Below are 22,953 nucleotides of genomic sequence, written 5' to 3' on the forward strand. Positions count from 1 at the left end.
AAAATAAAAAACATTGACAAGTTATATTTTAAGTGCTTTGTATATATTATCAATTCTAGTACTCCCAATTATCCATAAGGCAGATTTAGTAGTAGTAGTAGTAGTAGTAGTAGTAGTAGTAGTAGTATTCTCATTCTAAACATGAGGGAAATGAGGCAGAAGAGATTAAATAACATCTCCAAGGTCACATACAAGTGGTGGCGCTGAGAGTCTACTATATCCTTCAATATTAAAAGTGGGTTATGAAGTGTGCATTTATATATGTATATATGTCTGTACATTTTTATATATGTATATCTATAAATGTATGTATCGTATATGTGTACATATTTGTATGTGTGTATATGTATGTATCTCATGTGTGTGTGTACAAATGTATATAAAAATGTTCATTCCCAGGAAAAAAGACTGAAAGGAAGTAAGCCTAAAGTGATTGGTAATATCATGGTGGTGGTAGCAGTATTAGAAGTAGCTGTCGGGGCGCCTGGGTGGCGCAGTCGGTTAAGCGTCGACTTCAGCCAGGTCACGATCTCGCGGTCCGTGAGTTCGAGCCCCGCGTCGGGATCTGGGCTGATGGCTCAGAGCCTGGAGCCTGTTTCCGATTCTGTGTCTCCCTCTCTCTCTGCCCCTCCCCTGTTCATGCTCTGTCTCTCTCTGTCCCAAAAAAAAAAATAAATAAACGTTGAAAAAAAAATTAAAAAAAAGAAGTAGCTGTCACTCAAGGGGTGCGTGGGTGGCTCAGTCAGTTAAGAGTCCAACTCTTGATCTCAGCTCCGGTCTTGGTCTCACAGTCATGAGTTCGAGCTCCTGTTGGACCTCACACTGGGCGTGAAGCCTCCTCAGGAAAAAAACAAAAAAAAAAGACCAGCTGTTAGTGCATGCTCTGTTTTTCAGATGTTCCCCGTAGGAGTATACTAATTCTATAAAATATAGAGTAAGCATCACATTTATTGTACAAAAACTGAAAACATAGTCTAGCAGCTCTCTTATTTATAAACGATATCTGTTTAATGCCTTGTGCACCCTCTGAAATCACAGGCAGGGTTCAAGGAAAGAGCATAGTTCTTGCAGTCAGACCTCAGTTTTCAGTTTCAACTTCATCACTTAATATCTATGGCGAGTGGGCATGTTATTTAGCCTCACTTACTTTATCCATAAAGTGGGACTGTTAATGCCTCACTGTGGTTTTTTTTGTGAGATTTAAATGCAACTAAATGTGCTAAAGAATAGAGAAAACTGAACACTGTTCACACGTAAGTTCCTTTCTGCTCCCTAGATTCTAATGACCAGTCTCTTTTCCTTCACTTGCTATCCAACATTTTGAACAGTCTGCACTTCCTTGTTCTGAATCTTGCTTCTCACACTTGCTTGTTCAATCCCAGTAACCCAGAATCTACACCCACTTCTCTGGGAAACCTGCTTTCTCCCTGTCGCTGTCTGGACATGGAATTGGAACTGCTCTTCTAAGACCCCTGTGCTCTGACATTCTCTTGGTCCTTGACTCCTCAAGCCCTTGTGGGCTTGATACTTCTTCCCTTTTTCTCAGAACCCTCTCCCTCTTCACCTTGGTGACACTGACCTCTCCTGTGTCCTGTGATCACGATGACTTTCTTCTGCATCATCTCTTTCACTGGCTCAGCCTCCATAAAGCATAGGTGAATGTAGATGCTCCCAAGTTTTGTCTCATTTCTCTTTTCCATCTTTGCTTGAGAGCTTTGCCACTCACATGGTGTCAGATGTCACCTCTCTACCAATGACTGCCAAGTCAACATTTGATTGAAGCTCTCTGCAGTCCACCTTAGAAAGTGAGCATGTTAAAACCGAATTCATTGTCTTTTCCTCCTGGATCTCTTTTTCACCAGGCTACCCATCTGATTTCATCAGTCAACATCTTCTTGGTCCTTTTGTTTGCCCCCAGCCCCTCTTCCAGCTTTTCAGTCAGTCGTCAAATTTAGTGGACTCTACTTTAAAAATGGTATGAAGGACCCCCTTGTCCCTTTGTATTGCCATTACATCACTGAGGCCCTTGTTATAATTGCCCTGGAATATCAAAACTGTCACCTGACATGTCTGCATACTGCCACCCTCTCCTGTCCCCAGGCTGTCTTACCTGCCCCTGCAAAACAGTCATCTACCTAATGCAGCAATTTTCAACCCTTGTTTTCCGTGCACTAATTCCTGTCACAAACTACATGACAGTGATTCTCTGGGTAGTGTCAATGTAATGTAAAAAGGCCCCACATTGTGAACCACTGATTTAAAGTTATTCATTCCTTCAACTATACAACAACTAACTGTATGACAAGCACTCTTTGAGGAGCTAAAGACACAGAAGTTGTTAAAACAGATACACTCACAGCCATCCTGAAGTTTACATTCTTATAGGATCAAATAAGAAACAAGAAAATATATAGTCAGATGGTAGTACATGCTGTGGAAAAAAATGCAGTGGGCAGAGACGACAGGAAGTGGTGGGGGGTGAAGGACTGATATACAGAAGATACCCCAGTCAGGCTCACTAAGAAGATTTGTGCAGGGACCTGAAAGAGGTGAGACAGTGAGCCATCAGGTGAGGAGAGGGGAGAGGGGGCAGCAGGCTTTGCCTATTTGAGGATAAGCAAGAGGTTGCTGTGGTTGGAACAGGGTTGAGGAAGGAGCATTATAAGCAATGAGGTCAGAGATGTAGCAAGGGTACTGATCACTTAAGCCTTTATAGCTGTTTTTAGGTCTTTGGGATTTATCTGGAGTGAGATGAGGAGCCACTAGAAGATTAAAAAGAAGAAAATCATTTTCTGATATACCTTTTGAAAGAATCGCTCTAGCAACTGTGTTAAGAATAGCGCAGAGGTGGTAAGGGATGAACAAACACTAAAGCAAAATAATTGACGTAATCTAAGCAAGAATTGATAACAATTTAGGCCAGGATGATAGCCATTAAGTGGCAGGAAGAGGTCAGACTATGGATGTATTTTGAGGGAATAAAGAGGATTTTCTAATAGATTGGATGTGGATGTGAAGAAAGAGGTGGGTGCGGGATGACTCCAAGACCTTTAGAGTAACTGGAAAGATGGAGAATAATATTGGAGGGGCAAATTCAGAGGGAAAAACCAAAAGATGCATTCAGATATGTTGAGCTTGAGATGCTCATTAGTAAAGAAGTCAAGTAAGCAGTTAGGTATGTGAATCTGGAGCTCAGGGGAGAGATGAAGTTTGCAAGTCTTTGGAAGATAAGTTTGGAAATCTTTGGCACCAGTTGGCATTTAAAGCCTTGGGATGGTCTGAGCTGGCACGTAGAGAACAAGCAAAAAGAAGGGCTCCAATGACTGCACTCTGGGACATACCAACATTTGTAGGCAGGTGAGAAGGTATAGGCAAAAAAGATTAGGAAGGAGCAACTAGCAATCTTCCTCCTGGATCTCTGGATTTTAGTCAGCAACAAATCAGAGGAGAGAAATTGGAATAGTGCAATACCCACATCTGCCTTTATGGTAGATTTAGGTGGGAGGAAAGAAGAAACCATCCAGGTGGTCGGTTTCAAGAAAGAATCAGAGGAAATGAATTGGGTACTGCAAGTGTAGAAAGTCTTTGAACACGTGTGGCTCTCTAGGAGCGAGGAAAAATGAAGCGGCAGAATCAGAGACAATGCAAGATCAAGAGAGAGTATTTAAAAGACAGTGATATCACAGAGTATTTGTGTAAGATAAGTCAATAGAGAAGGGAATTGATGTGCAAGAGAAGGGGATCCATTGCAGAATCAGTGTTCTTGAGTAATTGATAGAGGGTGGAACCTAGTGGGTGGGTGGAGGGGTTTGATTGTAATTTACTTTGACCTAAAGACTGTTTCATCAGACACTTGAATGGTTTGCCCCACTACCTCCTTTACATTACGCTAAAGGTCTGCCCCTATGTCCTAGCCACAAGCTACCTTTCACCTAAGAAACATAAATACCCTTCTGACTTTTCAATCTCACCATGTTTATACACATCTAGTATTTCTTTCCTGTACATACTATTGAATAAGGAAAGAATATGCTAGCCACTTTGAATTTTGATTTGCCAATATTATCATTCAGAAAGAACCTATCTAGAAATGAAAAATATTAAGAGTGTAACAAACCACAGTTGGAGCAAGAACTTAATACAGAAGTCGTGATGGCAAGGACCAGTGTCTGTCTGGTTCCCCATTTACCATTGCACCCCAATGCCTAGCAGAGTTCAGCACTTACCAAAATCATGTGTTGAAAAAAACGAGTGCATGAATGGGTGCCATATTTTTTAGGGTAACTTGTGTCACAAAAGGCCCAAAATGCAAGGTCTTGAACACAGTAAATGTTCTTTCTCCCATAACCACCTAAAACAGGAGTTGAGAGCCAGGGGGAGAAGTGGAGGACTTGGTCCATACAGTTTTTCAAGACCCAGGCCAACTGTCTCCCTCTTCTTTAAGTAGCTTCCAGCACACTACGGTGGTTTTCATCTCCATTCCAACTCACAGAAGGACATCATGAGCATCGAGGAATGTACCTGCCGGGGTAGTTTATCAGCCAGGCCTGGAAGCCACACACATTGCCTCACACAGCCTATAGGAGAGGAGTTAATCACATGGCCATATCTCATTGCAAGAGAGGCCAGGAAATGTTACTGGGCCTGGGGCTACTTATTTCTGTGGAAGGAAAGTAGAGTGGATTTGGGTGGATAGCTAGCAACCTCTTCTATCGGCATTCTCGTACCCTACCAGTAGTTCTTTTTAAATATGGATTAAGTTATACGGTTTTCTGCAGGAAAACATAAAATGTACAAAAAGAAATTCAAATCCACATTAATCCTTCGTTAATAAGAATATATCAAATATTCTCCTTCTCTGAGAGCTCAAGTTTAGAATAATGAACCTGTTTTGACTAGCAGTGTTCTCTGCAGCCTTCAGACTGAGCTGTTTGTATATTGAGAGAAGGCATTTTTTTTCAGTGTCTTCTATAAAGGCTTTGTCAGCATTTTACAGTTCTAGAAGACAAATTTGTCTTTGCTCCAAGTGTTTTCAAGTGCTTCAGTGGTCAAACAGGTTTTGAATCTAGCTTTTAATGCCAAAACAGAGAGGGGGGCCAAGGGGAAGAATTGAAAATAAATTCCACAGTCTCAGGCTAATTTTTTCATGGCTTTTGCTCTTTTTAGATTTCAGGATATTTTTATAATTAAGGAAGGTGGTTCTTAAAATTCACTTCCTTCTGACACATAAAAACTGTCCAAATAAATTATATCATAGCAGATATGTGTGTTTTGAAAGTCACTGGTAAGCCTTAAATGAAGCAGAATTTTATGGATTGTAGACTAAGCTTTATCTGTTTTTTTTAATACAGTTCAAGAAGCAGTTTCATTAATTTATACTTAAAGTCATAATCTGTTCTTTGCTATTTCTTAAAATGACCTATTTAAAAGAGCCTAAGTTTAGAAGACCAATTAAAATAAAAATGAATGCAATAAAACATTTTTAAAAAGTTTTATTACTTTAACCTTTAATAAATGAAAACATTAATGAACCACTCTTTTACCACACCTAGAGAAGTGTTTGGGACATAAAACAGTTCAAAATCTTCAGAAGGCATTGAGTCAGTATTTTTTCATAAGACAAATACTATTAACAACTGCAGAACATTCGAAAGTCCAGTAGCATACTTCTTATACAATGGAAGTCTTCTAATTCACCTGTTATTTTAACCTACACATTCTGTTTCCTCTTTTCTCATCTCACTGAAGTGGAGGAATTGCTGATCTATTTATCTTTCCTTCCTAAACCTTAGGCAAAAAATGGAAGTTAGAATTTATAACATGTTTTGTGCCCATGGAAATAGGTACTTTTGTTACTGTATTCAGAGATCTTTACTACTGTTGTTTCATTCTGAAAAAAATTGAGGTAGATTGCCAGTTGTAACACATTCTTCACATGTTCCTGTTCCCAAAAGGTATAGGGGCAACCCAACTGCCTTGGCAAAGGAACACTGGGTGCTTGCTTGCTGCTTTAAGTGAAAGCAGCTCATGAATATTCAACAGTCTCAAACGTGTAGACAACATGAAAGTTGGAATTGTCATAAAGTCTTAGGAATATAGAACAGTTTTGAAAGTCACCCTTTGTCTATTACATCTATAAAAACTCAAATCCTTGGGGAGTTCTCAAACATAGGGATCAAACATGTTTTAAAAGTGGGGTCGGGGAGGGAGTTGAAGTTATTGCTTACTTATTTTAACCCTGGAGTACAGCTAGACTTTCTCACATTTTACAGCCGTTTTTTGCAAAGCTTTCCATTATTAACATAGCTATCTTTTTTCTGTAATTCTCAAAATCTATAATCAATTATATCTTGGTTCTTTCTATTTAGAAAAAAATTCTTGTAGCATCTTACTGAAGTATCTTTAAATTCATATAATATTATAGCTTATTTTCTGTTCTCTTTCTGAATATTTCTTAGCCTTAATGTGAAGATTTTTATTTATTCAGAAATAGTCATTCGCATATAATTAAAAAATGTATTTCATTGACACAGTTCTAAAATTATCTGAGGGTAGAAGGTTGTACTTTCCCTAGGAATTCATGTTCCATAACTTTAGGAAAACCTAATACTGTTGCCCAAGATCTTACACTAAAGATTTTGATAATCTATTAAAGATTACCAATGAGAACAAACAAAGATTGTCTGTCATAGATATATCTCTTGTTTTTCAGGAAGATTACATTTGGATAATAAGAGCAATTATGCTTTGCTTCAAGGAGAGCCATTTTAGAGAGGCCTCTTCTAAATATATAATTGAATTTTGTCATAATTTTCATTTGTCAGATCGATTCTCAAATCAACTGTGTAAATTATCTAAGTGTCTAAATTGATGTTTAGTAATGGAAGACACAAACACTCCAGTTCCTGGGGACATTTCCTTAACTGGAGAAATAATAGTAAAATATTTTAGGGGAGGTGGATCTCACAGTTTAAGAAATAATAATCACGGCATCAACAATAGCTAATATCCTTTAAATGTACCTGGTATTATTCTAGTGCTTATACATCTGTTATCTCCTTTAATCTTCATGACCACCTATATTAAGTCTTGCGATCTCCATTTTTTCAGAAGAGGAAATTGAAAGTCAGGTAGGATCATAACAGTTGGTAAATGATAGAGCTAGGATTCAAACCCAAACATTCTGACTCCAGAGTCACCATTCTAACTATTATGTTATACTTACTGTGTCTCCCTTTGTTTCTACTGTTTGATGGAGCCCAGGGTTTTAAACTTTACGAATTCCAGGTAAGTGGGTCAAACCAAGGTAAATGGAAAATAATTCATTCATCTACCGAGCCAAAGATTAGTTTTCTACTCCAATTATGTGTTTATTTTGTAAAGATTTTTATATATGTTAATTTCATCAGATTATTGTGAACCTTAGTCAGATTTACTTTGTGAAGGGTTTTTCATGATGGAAGGCTATAAATATGTAGATGAACACATGTTGCTTCAATATTATTATTCTAATGATACACAATAGGTGGGTTGTGCTTAATGTCTTTTTAATGCAGATACGAATCTTTGAGTTCAGTGAAATTCAGGTTCAGATCTCCAAGGCAGCTATTTTTTTTTTTCAGTTTAGTGAATGTAAATGTGTTCTCATTTGCTTATTTGTAATCTTCCTTCATGGGGATGGCTTACTTATTATGTGCTCAGTTGCCTGAATTGTATTTAGAAAGCTTTGGCCACATTCACAGAGGCAGTCAAAAAACCTTACAGATATGCCTCCCGGTAAGTATTAAAGCCCTCTTGGCCAGCCTGAAATACATGCTATTCAAAGTAAATTTCCTGTTTATATTTTTCCCATCTTAGCTGATAAAAAGATTAATATTAAATATCACAGAAACAAAGGTTCTTTACGCCATTTCTTTTTATGGATAATTTACAGTTTAGCTATGTGTTTTCCCACTTTATATTTGCAGTTTATACTGAAAATATGTTAAATGAACAATGAATGTTACGTTGGTTTCTGATTAGATTCAGGGTCAGATTCCCCAGTTCTAGTTCTTTTTCTTTTTCTTTTTTCTTAAGTTTATTTATTTATTTTGAAAGAAAAAGCACAAGTGGGGAAGGGGCAGAGAGAGGGAGAGAAAGAGAGAGAGAATCCCAAGCAGGCTCCACACTATCAGTGCAGAGCCCAATGCAGGGCTTAAACTCACAAGCCATGTGATGATGACCTGAGCCAAAGCTGGACACTCAACTGACTGAGCCACCTAGGCGCCCCTCCTTAGTTCTAATTCAAATGCCGCCACCCTGATGTTCTGACAATCTGGGTTTTGCTATGGTTAGCTCTAAGATATGGATGATACTTAACAAGGACATTATAGGATATAGTGATCATTTCTATGATGGTGTCAGATACCTTCATTAAGGGGATGATAAAACTCAACATCCAATTTTATGCAAGTGGCATATACTAAACTGTCATAATTTTACTGGTTTTAACAAAGATAGAAATAGGACTTGAATTAGCTTATATCTGCATATTATCTGATTTTACTATTTTAAATAAAGGAGGATCTTCTGTTGCATGTTTCTTACCATTCTTACTGGGTAACCAATAATATGTTTTGTTACAGAATATGGAAAGCCTCAACTCCACACCATCTCATGAGAGGGCTGGACCTGATGATGTTGAACTGATGTCCGACGAAAGGTAATTTTAGCATTTTCTCCTCAAATTGCTTACAAGAGCATGAATAGCTTTTTTTTTTTTTCACTTAATGCAGTGTGCCTTATAAGAACTAAAAAGAATAGAATTAAAAGACTGTATGTTCACCAACAGTATTTTGTAGCATGGGAAATGCTTGGAATAGAAAATCTGCTATGGTGCTCTTAAAGACTACTGTATGCATTGTTGTTTCTAGTTTTGTTTTATTTTGACTTTTTTGTTTTCGAATTTTATCAGAATCTAATTTAGAGCCATTCAGCTTCCTTTTAAAATGAATGAAGTCATAAATTTCAATGGATGAAAAGCATTGTTCTAAAACAGATTGACCTTTTATGATATTCTGTTGTTGCTGTTACTTGTAGCAAAGAAAATGAAAAAGACGGCAGACATACCCAGCATTTTGAGGTGAGTAGCTAAGAAAATTGTGACTGTAATGGGCTGTTCATACATTCCTGGGAGCACATGGGAAGCATTATTAGACTGTCAGTAAGGGATAATGAGATTAAGGGACAGGACTGTGATTGGTGTTCAAAAGGCAAATACTGAGACATAAAGATTCCATGAGAAATCATAAGAACTCTTTTCTTTGCTTTTTAAATTCTTTTTTTTAATATGAAATTTATTGTCAAATTGGTTTCCATAGCTTTTTAAAATCTTTTATTTTGCTTGCAGAGAGAAACTTCAATAGCATGGAGATTTCTCTTTAGATTTTCTGTAAAATAAAACAAAAAGCCAAAGCTACTGGTTTGATTTTTTTTTTTATGTTTTATGCATTTTTTAAGTGATTGAAATAAATAGGCAGTGAGTTTAGTGGATCTATCACAGAGACTTATCTCATTAATTTTCAAATTAAGATAAACTCAGTGTGAGTTACTAAACCCAATTTGTTTTCTGAGTTTTGTCTCATTTTAAGTAAGCCATGGAGAAAAAGTATCTAACTCCCTTATGTTGTTTATATCTTAAAGTTTTGGTGATTTCCTGTATTCCTTGTTCTCCAAGGGCATCGCCATGCTGGCCAAAATGATTTCCCTTTTCCCAACCCTGGCTTCCATTCAGTGTGCTTAACCCCATTTTTCATTCATGTATGTGTACATAATCTACTTCCAAATGCTTTCAACTCTACTTTCAATGTTTTTATCAATTTTTCTCTTTGGCCAGATTTAAAGCATTTTTCAACCTGTTCTTGAGTTCTGAATCTTGAAATACTAATTATACATAGAACTCTTCCTCTAACCCAGTGATTCCTAATCTTTATTGGACATTTTCTAATTCACTGATGGATTTACTCAGGAGCATGTATTGAGTCCTGCTGTGGACACATACTGTGTTAGAAGCTGCGATTCAGTAACGGCTCCAGTCCCTACCCTCCATGGAGTTTTACAATCCAGGAGACTGAATCTAAAAGCTGTAGACTTCTTCTTAGAAAAATGCACACTTTGTGTACAATTGTCATAAAAGAGCTGGGAATTAATTGCCAACTCCCCCCGTTCCCTGCCAATGCTGTGGACTCATCATATTTCCTATGTTCAGTTCTTGTCATGTATACTTCATCGACCTAGCCAGCTAATGGAAGGGGAATGCTTCCTCTTTCCGACTTCCAGCTGCTGGGCCATTTCTTTCATCTCTTATTTCCAACCCATTTAAGCTTCCTTCCTTGGGACCCAGGCAACGAGCTGACATCTTTTTCCTTGACACCAGGTACCTTTGTCAGAGCACAGTTTCCCTGTGATCGCGTTGTTTCCTTTTTCTTCTCGTTTCACCCTCTCTCTGTTCTTTTCCTCTGCTCACAGCAAGCACCTAGTCATCATGCCATTGAACGTTACTTTAAAGAAAATTGCTTCTCCAGCCTCCTAGAGAGGTCTCCTCCGCTTCCTCCCTTTTCAGCCTATTATCCTCTATAAGATAAAAGGATATAGAGCAGCCTTTGTGGATGGACTTCATAACATTAACTCGTAAATTCCAGGTGGCACCGAAACTCAACCCATGCTGAACTCAGTTTGCCTTGGTATTTTGTGGGCAGCTCCTATGGCAGTGGATGAATCATGGGGAAAAAATCTCAAGTCCTTCTTCCATGTGCCAGGTCCTATTCTTACATGGGTCCGCCATGTGCAGTTACCAGGCAGCACCCGGCCCCCGGTTGGCTCTCCTGAAGCACTCACTATTAATAATCATTGCCACCATAATAAGTTCAGCTAGGAGATAAAATTAGGCAGTGAGTTAAAATCTAGCTCGGCAATCCATGTCACCTTTCTTTCACAACTGCCCCACAGGAGAAAAACAAGCCACCACTCCATAAGATTCGGATGATGTTTCTCCTCATGAAGGCATGGGTTTCTTTCACTGAAGGAAATGTATATTTAATTGTTAGTGATGGACTGTGAAAAAGATCCATTTTCCATTTTTAAAGCTCTTTCCCTTGTTTGCCATGTATGGTGATTGTTTACCATTCAACATGTGCAGCACTTTCTAGAACTTATTTTACAACCTAAATAGTTAATCTGGTCTTCTAGTACTACCACAATAATTCCTAAATCGCAGAGATGAAAAATAAGTCCAGGCTTTGATTACCCCTCCTAGAATTCTGTGTAATCGGTATTCTATTTCACACCTCCTACAGCATCAGATTGAGAGGCCAACACTTACATGCCCGCCATGGATGGATGTGATGTTGTTTCCAGCTACATTTTTCATGAAGACAATTTGTCTCCCTTAATACCGCCCTTTAAATTTTTCCTTACATATTCTTGAGATCCATGTGAGGTTAAGACAACAAATGACAGCTGTTGGGAAAGGTGGTCTTTCCTTCTTGTTTTGAGTCACGTTTCCATGAGAATGAGGAACACTGGTGATGCTCCTTACAGGGACAGGTAGGCAGAGAGAAGCTGGTTTTAGAATCTGCTGCTCAGACACAAATGCAGGCGCAACTGTGACTTTATGTTTGAAGTAATCATTTTGCAGCCCTTAAATGTGTTTTTGTTTGAATGCATGTGTTGACAACTGAACATCGGTTTATCACTTTGTGGCACATCTTTTTAATTTTTTGAATCAACTCATCTTATCCAAAAAGAGAATCTGCTTGAGATCTCCAATGGTCAATGAAAAAAAAATTTAGAGTCCCTTCAAAATGCCAAAAATTAAAGTATGATTTCTTTGGGTAGGTTTTCAAGAGGCTGGCATTTTAATAAAATATCCGGGGGGCACCTTGGTGGCTCAGTCTGTTAAACATCTGACTTCGGCTCAGGTCATGATCTCACGGTTCATGAGTTCGAGCCCCACTTGGGGCTCTGTGCTGACAGCTCAGAGCCTGGAGCCTGCTTCTGATTCTGTGTCTCCCTCTCTCTCTACCCCTCCCCCACTCATGCTTTCTCTCTAAAAAATAAATAAACATTTAAAAAAATTAAAAAATAAATAAATAAAATATTCCGTTTGGGCTTTTTGAAATGAGGTAATGTAAGGAAGAGCCTAGCACACTGTTCCCTGTACAGATGGAATCCAGAGTCTTTGTTCTTTTGTTTCTTTTTAAATTCAGTGAACAACTGGAAGCATCCAGAAGAAAGGTCGTCCTTAAAACCAGCAACTTCTAGATTCTAAAAGGTATCACTGAAAATACAGATTTTCGAAGTTCTTACAATGGAGTTTCAACCTTATGCTTCAGTGATTCCTTCTGATAAGTTCTTTCCTTTTGGGGAGATATTTCATGCCTCTGTCTAAAATCCAGAACATGAAACCTATAACTTTATACTTAATACTTTATCAAGAACGCAATACCTGTGAGAATTATTGAGTGCATGGGGCGCCTGGGTGACTCAGTCGGTTAAGTGTCCGACTTTGGCTCAGGTCATGATCTCGCAGTTTGTGAGTTCGAGCCCCGCGTCAGCCTCTGTGCTGACAGCTCAGAGCCTGGAGCCTGCTTCGGATTCTGTGTCTCCCTCTCTCTCTGCCCCTCCCCAACTTGTGCTCTGTCTCTGTCTCTCAAAAATGAATAAATGTAAAAAAAAAAAAACTTTAAGAATTATTGAGTGCGTGGAAGGGTATTACCTTATCTGGGAGAGGTCATTTTATGTCAGAAGTATAAGGTTAATGAAGTGTTAAATTCTTTCAAGATATTTTTACATTCTTTATGCTTTCTAAGCCTACTGCTTAGAAGAGCTTAGAAGCATACCTTTGATAACAAATAAGACATTCATAGTAAACAAAAGTCCATTTCCCTTTTTTATCCTGCTTGAAAAAAGAAAGAGAGGAGTAAGAGAGAAGACAAGGCTTTCCAATCAAGACTGAAAATTAATATTAATTATCAAACATCTTAAGTCTAGTCTTTTATTTGCCCTGAGCAGGATTGAGATAAATTCTGAAATATCCCTGTCAACAAGGATTTATGAAATGAATCACCATGTTATTTCAACTTCGGTGTATTGTATGGAAGCCTTAGGATTTTGTTATTATTGGTTTTAATGTTAGAACAAGAATAATTTAAAGGCTCTATTTATTTAGATTCACTTCCCATTTCACCCAGTCTCTTAACGGCTACTGAAACTTTGGAATTCCCATGAACTTTGGAAATTTGTTATGTCCACTTTCTTTTATTGTCAGGCCAAACAGTAAATGTTTATGGTTCCATGTGGTTCTTCTGTTAACACTGTGTGGTTCCTTCCTGTGCAAACTGCATTACACAGTACACTCTCTGATATCATCGCTCCTAGCTCTGGTAAGCCATTAGGCTACTTATTTATATCCTGTGCAGGGAGGGAGAAGGGATGGAACAAAAATTCAACTATTTGAAGTCCGGGAAGGAGCAAGATCAGTGAAGTCTGAGAATTGAAAAAGCCAGGCCCAGTTTGATAGGGCAAGTCTTGACAAAGATCAGGTGAATAGTAGTTAATGGTTCCTTGACCTGAACATGGAATGTCACCTGAGGTCCCAGGCAAGGTGAGCTCTCTTGAGTATGTGCTCCCTGGCAATCTGTTTTTTTTCTCTTATAACATATGTGACACTGGTATTTATGTGTTCAGTGTCTTTGTTCCACACTGAATTCCATATGTTGTTAATTCCCCTAATCCCAGTGCCTAGGACATAGTATGTGTTCAATAAACACTTGCCAGATGAATGAATGTGAAAGGGAAGTAATGAATAACTGGAAATAGCATTTTTTACAGTAACTATGGGCCAGCCATTTTTGTATATGTTTTTCACTTAATCTTCATGCCAACTTTATGAAGTCTTGCACTTGCATTATAGACAAAAAGCTTTAAAAAAAAAGAAGAAGCTAAAGCACAAAGAGGTTTTCATTGAAGGTCTTGCTGCTAGTTGGCCAGGATTGAAACTCAGCTCTCCAGCTCTTCAACCCATCCCCTGTCTGCCACACCACACTGTTGTTTAGTGGGTTTCTGTAGGGCACAACATTTTTGACAAGGGTTTGGTGTGTGACCCCACGGCATAAGGATCTCTGAGTTGAAAATTGTGAAACAGCAGTAGTCCCCCATTATCTGCGGTTTCACTTCCCGTGATCTCAGTTACCCACAGTCAACCCTGGTCCAGAAGCAGATGATTGTCTTTCTGACATGTCACCTGAAGGTCAATAATAGCCCAACACTGTGTCACAATGTCCACACGATTCACCTCGCTTCACCTCGCATAGACCTTTGTCATCTCACAGCATCACAAGAAGTGTATCTCACAGTAAGATATTCTGAGAAAGAGATCACATTCACATCACTTGTATTACATTATGCAGTGCAGTGGTTCTATGTTATTAGTAGTTATTGTTCATCTCTTACTGTGCCTAATTTATCAGTTAGACTTTATCATAGGTATGTATGTATAGGAAAAAGCATAGTGCATGTAGGGTTCAGTACTATCCTTGGTTTCAGGCATCCCCTGGGCGTCTTGGAATGTACCCCCTCAGAATAAGGGGGGACTATTGAAACTCATTTACTCTCTGATTCAACTGAAGATATAAGACATGTAAACAACAAAAGTTGAAACCAGAAATATTTTGGTATTTGAGGATGTCCTTGACATTTTGACATTAATGATCTAGTAGAAGAAGCAGACAAGCAAGTAGACAAGTGTAATTCCATATGATGAGCAACAGGAGAGTGTGTGGAATGATCTGGAGAGGTGCATCACCCAAACCAGGCTAACTAACATTTGAAGGAAGAGTTGTTTTATGCTGGCGTATTGCTGCCGAGCCTGAACAGCTTCAGCGTGGGTGGCCCCTGAGCAGCATCCCTAGATCCCACTTGTACATAAATCCCTGGGTCCACACCAGCAGCCCACTCTGCACCCCCAGGCAAGGCAGCCATGTCAGGTTCTGGTGAGACCAGTGAGGCCAGAAATTGAGAGCAGAGGGCAAATGAAAGAGCAGCCTCAGGGACCGATCACAGCACAGCGGGACAGAGCCGAGCGTGTGGGTGTGCTGATGAGGGCTGTGCTGAGTGTGCCCATGCTATGCAAGCTGTTGCGGTTTGTGTAAGAGAGACCCCGCCACTACTGTGTAAAAAATCAGCCAGAAAGTCCAGAAGCTAATGTAAGTTAATATAGGTCTATAGTGTGAGTGATACCCCATTGTATGTGGCACAATCTAAACACACTTATATGGTGACTTCAGATACAGTGATCTTTTTGCTATTCCTTAAACATAGTGACCATACCTCAGGGCCTTTGCACTTGCTTTTCTTCTTCCTGAGATGTTCTTCCAGTAGATGACTCACTTCTGCATTTCCTTCATATCTCTGCTCACATGTCCCTTCATAGGAAGGGTCTTTCCTGACCACTCGTTATAAAATTGCAGACTGTGGCCCTGATCTCCATCATCCCTCTTATTCTGCTTTATTTTTGTCCATAGTCCATATCACTGCCTGACATGTTTTTCTTTGTTTACTGTCACTTCCTGTAAGATTCATTAAGGACAGACTTGATTTTGTCCCCTGAAGTATCTCCAGTGTCTAGAAAATGGCCTAGCATGTAGTAAGTACTAAAAATTTGTTAAATAAATGAATAAATTTTATCTTTGCATCTCTAGCACACAACGTAATAACCCTATTTAAGTAGATAGCATGTGATGTTATTACTGAATAAACAAAAAAGTTTTGACCTGATTCTCTTTGTTAGAATAATAGAAACTTAGGGGGTATCTATTCCAGCCTCCCACCCATGTCAGTAATCTCTCTGTCTCCCACATACCTGACTCTCAAACTTCATTGCAATACTGTGAAGAGCAGCTCACTAATTCACAAGGTGGCCCATTGTTGTATGGCGCCCAAATCAACTGTGCTCAGAACTCCCCTGAGCATTCTTGAGCCTGTCCCACAAAGTGCCAGCTCCCTCAGTGTTGGGAGCATGCATGTCTCACACACCCAGCACAGTGGGTGCCCCATACCATGCTGTTGAAAGAATGAATAAATCTGTACATTTTGGAGGGGGGAGAAAAAACTTTAATATTCTCATTTTAACTTTCTTTGAAATGGATGCTAATTCAGATGTAGAAAAAATTTTGTAATCTCCATTTCCTTTGAAATGGGTGCTAATACAGAGGTAGCAGTCATAAAAAGTACACATTGCAGTGAACTCCCATGGTGCCTGTCTTCGTGCTTGCTCCTCCTCAACCCTTCTCACCCACACTGCCCCAAAACACCAAAATTGCTAGTGCTGACTTGTGTCTGGAACCCAAAAGGCTCTTTTCTTTGTTCATACTGCATCTAAAACTCCACCCCATGAGATAGCACGGTTCACCTCGAATTGCCGTGGAACATGCCTCATCTCCAACCCCTCTCTCTAGCATTTTGAGACACGGCAGTGTTTTCCTCATCTGCATATGGGGCCTGGTAATGAAAAAAGAGTGATGGCCTCCCTGTGTGGGTTTCTTATGCTCCAGGCACTGTGTTAGTGTCCTTCCATACCTTCTCCCAGATCTTCAGAGGAACCTTGCAAGATTGATGTTGTGAACGAAGCAGTTCAGCCAGAGCACCAAGCTAGTAAATGTCGGCCACACGGCAAGCCCAGGTCTGCCTGTAAAGCAAACTCCACATCCATTCCACAAGTGCACAGTGTCAGGGGCTGATACATGCTCTTCCAGAAGAATATGTCATGCTTACACTATGGAATCATATTTCTTATATTCGTTTTTATGTCTCTAAGTGTGACCAGTGTTAAAAATATTGAGAAAAATGTGTATTTGCTCTATGCAGATTCTAACACACACACACACAAGTGGTTGGTGGCTGACCCTGTAACTTAAAAAACTGAATGCCAGATTTGGTCATTCAGCCCTGGTCCGCTTAGGACTCAGCTGTAGGAACAAATAATTTTTATAGCACAAGTGCATAATCTGTTTTCCCCATTAGACAAGTAGCATTTTGAGGTATCTTAAAGCCCCAGATTTACTTGGCATTTTCATCTGTCTTTAGGAGCTCATCATGAACTGATTGATGATCTTTCATTTTATTCCAAATGTGAAGAAAATAGCAGCCCCTTGTGCATCATTTCATGGAAATATAATAGTAAAAGCCCCCATCTATTCCCCTGGTGATATCAAAGTGGGTTGAATAGCTATTAAAAGTAGCTGGAAGTCTTAATAGTGCTTATTTTAAGCAGGAGAACATTTCTCATGCATTAAAGGAATCATTTATGATTTCCAGATGTTTAGGTTTTTTTCCTTTAATATATTTGCTAAAATAAATTTCCAGTTATTCTACAAAGAAAATCTCTTGTACAGATCTGTGCTACTTGAGAAGGGTATTTGTGAGTAAACACTTGGGTTTATAATCTTAGGAGAGAAGGGAAAGGGACAATGGTTGGGCTTACAAGATGCCAAAAAAAAAAAAAAAAAAGCAAGATAAAAAAGAATTAATTTCAGGGCAAATTTTGTCAACATAAAATCACTTAGCTAAAACAGCCACCTCTGGGAGAGGGTTTTCCCATCCCCCAGGTAGCCGAGCAGGGTGTAGGTGCCCCCAGTGAGCAAAACCAAGTGGAGCTCAGTATTCAGTACTCAGACTAGAAGAATAGTAGGAAAACAAGTGACAGTTTGATATTTGTTAAGATATAAATTATGCATTGCTGACTTGCCAGTTCTTGGCTTTTTACTTTAAAAAAAAAAAAAAAAGTGCTCCCTGTGTCATTTTGGCTGATTTCCAGAGTCCGTATTCCTTACTGCTAGCCCAGATGAGCCGCCAAACCCCTGTGCTGTTTGAATTTGCGCAACAATGCTTTAATACCCAGAGCTCCTCCATAAATAGTCTGTCCTCCCCACACTCGGGGAGAAAACAACCACAGGAAATCTGGGAATGTGCAGCTAGCCCTGCTTAATTGATCTAAGCCTGCAGGGCCAGCAGGAGGGCATTCGTGCACACAGCCTCTGCTCCTGGCCTTGCCGGACTGTTTACCTACGGGGCAAAGAAGTCTGCACACAGGAGACACCATGTTGCTTCTACAGCCTTAGCAACGGCGGTAGCAGGATTTTTGTTGTTGTTTACCGTCTGCAGGGCTGTACTCCTTTAAGGAAACACAAACTCCTTTTCCCTCATTCCTGGCCGCAATCAGTAACCATCAAGACTGTCAGCTGCCTGCAGTTATCAGGAGGGGCAGCAGCTCTTGGAAATCCTCTTGTCTTCCTCAGCGGAAAAGTTAAAGGAGCATAGATGGACAGTGGCTTCTTGCATGCAGGTGGCCAGCCAGTATCCAGGGGGCATCAAACTATGATTTTGATTTCTGTGCTGGGTACACCCACAGCCTCAGCTTGGGAGGTTTCCTCCAGAAGGAGTGGAACTGCTGCAGACATTTTTGGGTTTTGGTGAGCAGTAAGATATTTGGGGACATTGTGCTGTTATTGCAGAACCCCACAATGAAGATTCAGGAGCACTCCGGCATAACTGACACCAAACTGCAGAGGACCCAAGATGCCGATGAGCAGCAGGAGAGCTTTGTCTCCGAAGTGCCTGAGCTGGACCTGACTGCATTGTGTGACGAGAAGAGCTGGGAAGGTAGGGTCAGCCGCTATTTGGATGCTTTAATATTGGCAGAGCATATATAAAGTCGCATAAACCAGAGGCATATAACCACATGGACGTATGAAAGCGAAGGGTGTAGGAGTAACTGTGTTTCTAAATGACTGAGAATCCTTTCCCTGGCATAGAATGTGTCACGTTAAATGTTGCCAGGAGTAATTGCAATCTAAGAAAGAAAATGTGCTTGCCCTCTATCAGAGCAGCACCTTGCAGCCTTTTTTATTTCTTAACTCACCAGGAGTGATGCATGTGTTTTCCCTCTAGTAGTACCGAGTAGAGGACTAACGGATGGGTACACGTTTAGGACTTCATCTGGGCACCCCTCTTCTCTTCCCGCTGCTCCACACCCACCATCTACCTCCTTCATTAAATCTCCTTCCCGTTTTTTCGAGAAAGATGCTTTGGCTTGCCTTGCTTCTATGATTGATTTTATGGATAGAATTTTTTTTTAAGCCAGGTTAGCCAGCCTAAGGGGTTTGCTCATCAAAGAGAACAATGAATAAAAAGTGCTTGTGCTTGGAAGCCTGTAATACAGTGTGTTAGATTGGTTTTTCTCGAGATTTTTGGCAAAACATTAGAAATTTACTTGTGAGGAAGAAGAGAGTATCCTCATCTTGTCCAAATTGTATTTCAGGAAGGCTCTGGCTGCTCTTCTTTCATTATCCATGTGTCTGCATCCAAACATGTATCAGCGTGTATCCAAAATGCATGCCCAGCCGCCTCTGTGTAGTGTGTGTGTTTGGAGGCTACAAAGAGGGAGAAATTGTGTGCTTGGTTTCAGAACAGCAGCACAACTCAACACAGCGGCACAGAGAATTACAGCTACAGGAAATCAGTCCTTTTCCAAAGCACCTGGATTTCCTTGTCTTCTCCCCCACCCGTTTTTAAACCAAAAAGTACTCATTTGTAAATGAGCATAGATGAAGGACCAAAAGATGATGTAAACAGACCACAAGGTGAAAAATAACAATTCCATTATGCTCCTTGCATCCACGGCTTGGTGAAGCAAAAACAAACTGTTTTCGTTCTAGTCCTCCCTCTTTGCAATCTAAGAAACGTGTTCTAGCCCCCTTTACATGTAATTAGGCAGTGGGTCTGGGATTTTCAACGATCTTCCCAGCTCACGATACAGTCATTAGACAAAATTGCAGGGTGTTTTGTTTTGTTTTTAGTTTAAGTGATATATTCCTGGATAGTATTTTATTGTTCTTCTTTTGTTTTCCGTACTTTGGAAGAATGAGGTGTGTTTTAAATTCATACATTAAAAACAACCCCTCCCCAAGGGTGGGTGATGGGTATTGAGGAGGGCACCTTTTGGGATGAGCACTGGGTGTTGTATGGAAACCAATTTGACAATAAATTTCATTTATTGAAATAAACAAACAAATAAATAAAAACAACCCCTCCCCTTCAAAAAAAGTCCCACAGTAGCCACTGCTACCCAAATAAAAGAAAAAAGCAGTAGCCAAAACAAATGTTGTATTTGGGTTTCAATAATAAGGTCTCTTCACATCAGAAACAAAACTTTAGACAAAAAAAAACCTAGGATTTCGGGACAGAATTCAAATTAGCCACATGATCTTGGTGTATTCAGTAAAGGGACAGGTAGATTCTTCCTCCTCCTGAAATGGACTCGGTTTGATTATTCTTATCTTGGTCAATCATAAATTTGCTATCTCTTCCAGCATATTTTAAGAAACGAGTATGAAAATCCTCTCCAGTATGGTTGAAAGCTAACTTACAGTTTCTTTAAAACTGTTTTATTATTTAATGTCAAGAATTCTCTTCTAGATAAAAGAATCAACATTTTATGTTGTGTTGGGAAACGAGATAGAATTTTTAAAAGCTTATTGGGAAAAAATACAATAGGCTTGGAAATACTACTTGTATTACCCATGTAATTAATGAAGGAACTTGTTTTAACTTTTTTTGCCAGTTACTGTGTTAGTGGCTGAACTTGCATATCTTGAAAATGTACAGGGATTCATTTCAAGGCCATTTTCATCATTTGATTACTGTTTTCAGTGGCTGTTTTTTATTGTATATTTATTTTAAATTTCCAAATTACATTATAATAGTATAGTCAAAATAAAGGAATTGTTGTATATATACACACACACACGCATATATACATGCTATATATATATATACACATATATTATATATATATATACACACATATATTATATATATATATATATATATATATATATATATATATATATATATATGGCTTCAGTAAGAAACGAACAAAACGGTAGCTTTGCAGTATGGAGTCCACTTTGCACTAATTTAAACTGTGAATGTGAAACCAATGCAATAAAATGTATAAATGGAAGTCATTGTTACCAAAACCCTCTGAGCCAACATCCAACTGTAAGTCTCCAAGTCACTACACAGTGTAGCCTCCTGTTTTGGGTTGGCTTGTCAGTTCCCTGTTCTCACACCTTAGTTCATACCCTCTCACTCATATGCAATCGCAGAACACCAGGTTAGGCGGTGCTCACAGAGCAGCCTGCCAGTACTAGCCCCAGAAGCATATGCTGCCATATGGCAAAGCTGTTCTCTGGCTTCGGGGGCATATTCTATCAGGGAAACAAAAAAGGAAATGAAACTAATACAGATTCCACAGGCTAGGATCAGAGTCTAATCATGCTTGTCGGCAGATAAGTAATACGTGCTTTTTCTTTTCTTTTTTTTTCTCTATATGTAGCTATGTATCAGGGTACATTTTTTATCTATCCACATGGCATTATTTTTTTTCTACTTTGCCAAATTAAATGAATATACAAATCAAATGTACTATTATTTGTTACTTAAAGTCCTTGAGGGGCGCGTGGGGTGGCTCAGTCGGTTGAGCATCCAGCTCGATCTCAGCTCAGGTCTTGATCTCAGGGTTGTAAGTTCAAGCCCCGCATTGGGTGTCACGCTGGGCATGAAGCCTACTTTAAAAAAAAAGTGGGGGGGGGGGGAAGCCCTTCAGAGGCAGTCATTAGACACCTCTAATTGCTTAATTAGAATGTTCCTAATCAGCCAATTCATGTTGATTTGGAGGGTACCGTTTGTGGAGGATGAGGTTTAAGCCATCAGCAATTCTACTAACTTTGTCATAGTGAGATTAAGTTTAAAAGAACATTTTTAAAGGGTATAAAATAATTCATATTTCCTATTTATCACTACGTATCAAAAATAACTTTGGAAAAGAAATGCTTTTAAAAGAATGATAAAGAATCAAGGGATCTTAAAGATCTTTTGACTGAAACTTCCCATTATACAGATAAGAAAACTGAGGCCAAAAGAAGCAAAATGATGATTCGAGATAACAAATCTCCTGACTTCCTCTCTGAGGCCTCTTTCTCAGCAATTCCAGTTATGTATCCTGGCAGGCAGTAGGCCATAATGACTAAGAGCCAGGCACACCGTGGGTTCAATCATGGCTCTAATACTTTTGCCACTTTGTGGACATGTTAGTAAATGTGTTAACAGTTTCAGCCTCAACTTCCCCATTTTTAGATAGGTGTAACAGCAGATGATAATGAGTAACAGAGTACTATTCACTTAGTAAGTTTGTTGCAAGGATTAAAGGATCTAATAGATGCAAAGTGCTTGGCATAGTATAGGAACTTAACAGGCACTATGTGAGTGTTAGTTGGTATTATTACTATCTTCTGTAAATGTTTCCAAGTATGGTTTCAAGAAAAACCAACCTGAGTTTGACTTCTTTGAAACCAGAGCCCAGTTCTGTCTGATGATAGTGCATGACTCTGAACACAGAAAAGAAGCCCATAGTTACTGGATCCTCCACTGATTACCAAGGACAAATACCAAACCAATCTGTGTGTGTATGTGTGTGTGTGTGTGTGTGTGTGTGTGTGTGTGAATAAGACAGACAGACAGACTCTGGATTAGGGAAATGTTACATTGAAAAGGCCTCAGCTAGGTCGTTAACAGGGACTCCAATGCCCTGTCAGATGTGGAAAGAATAGAAGACAGGTAGCAAAGTGAATTAGTACCTGATTAACAACAGTACTTAAATGTGCAGATACATGGATCAAAGTTGGCACAAATGGGGGTATTCTTATTAGGAAAGTCCTCAGCTCTAGTCTGTTCCATATATTTTATTAATGACTTAACTAGAACAAGTGGGGGCCTACTTACTAAATTTGCAAATAGAGACAAAGCAGATACATGAAAATTAAGGATGGAATTTGAATTGACAAAGCTGACTACTAA

At 39.3% G+C, this 22,953-nt stretch overlaps 1 protein-coding gene across 10 annotated transcripts in view; it reads left to right on the top strand.

Moving 5' to 3' along the window:
• Nucleotides 1-22,953, top strand: part of FAM13A (family with sequence similarity 13 member A) — a 347,254-nt gene that overhangs the window by 274,833 nt on the left and 49,468 nt on the right. For all 10 annotated transcript variants that reach the window (XM_045056104.1, XM_045056103.1, XM_045056102.1 and 7 more), the window contains 3 exons: nt 8,625-8,701; nt 9,079-9,121; nt 18,549-18,696. In XM_045056104.1, coding sequence (XP_044912039.1) covers nt 8,625-8,701; nt 9,079-9,121; nt 18,549-18,696 — 268 coding nt within the window. The remainder of the gene's footprint in view (nt 1-8,624; nt 8,702-9,078; nt 9,122-18,548; nt 18,697-22,953) is intronic.

Source organism: Felis catus, chromosome B1, assembly GCF_018350175.1.
Source record: "Felis catus isolate Fca126 chromosome B1, F.catus_Fca126_mat1.0, whole genome shotgun sequence".
NCBI classification, from domain to species: Eukaryota; Metazoa; Chordata; class Mammalia; order Carnivora; family Felidae; genus Felis; species Felis catus.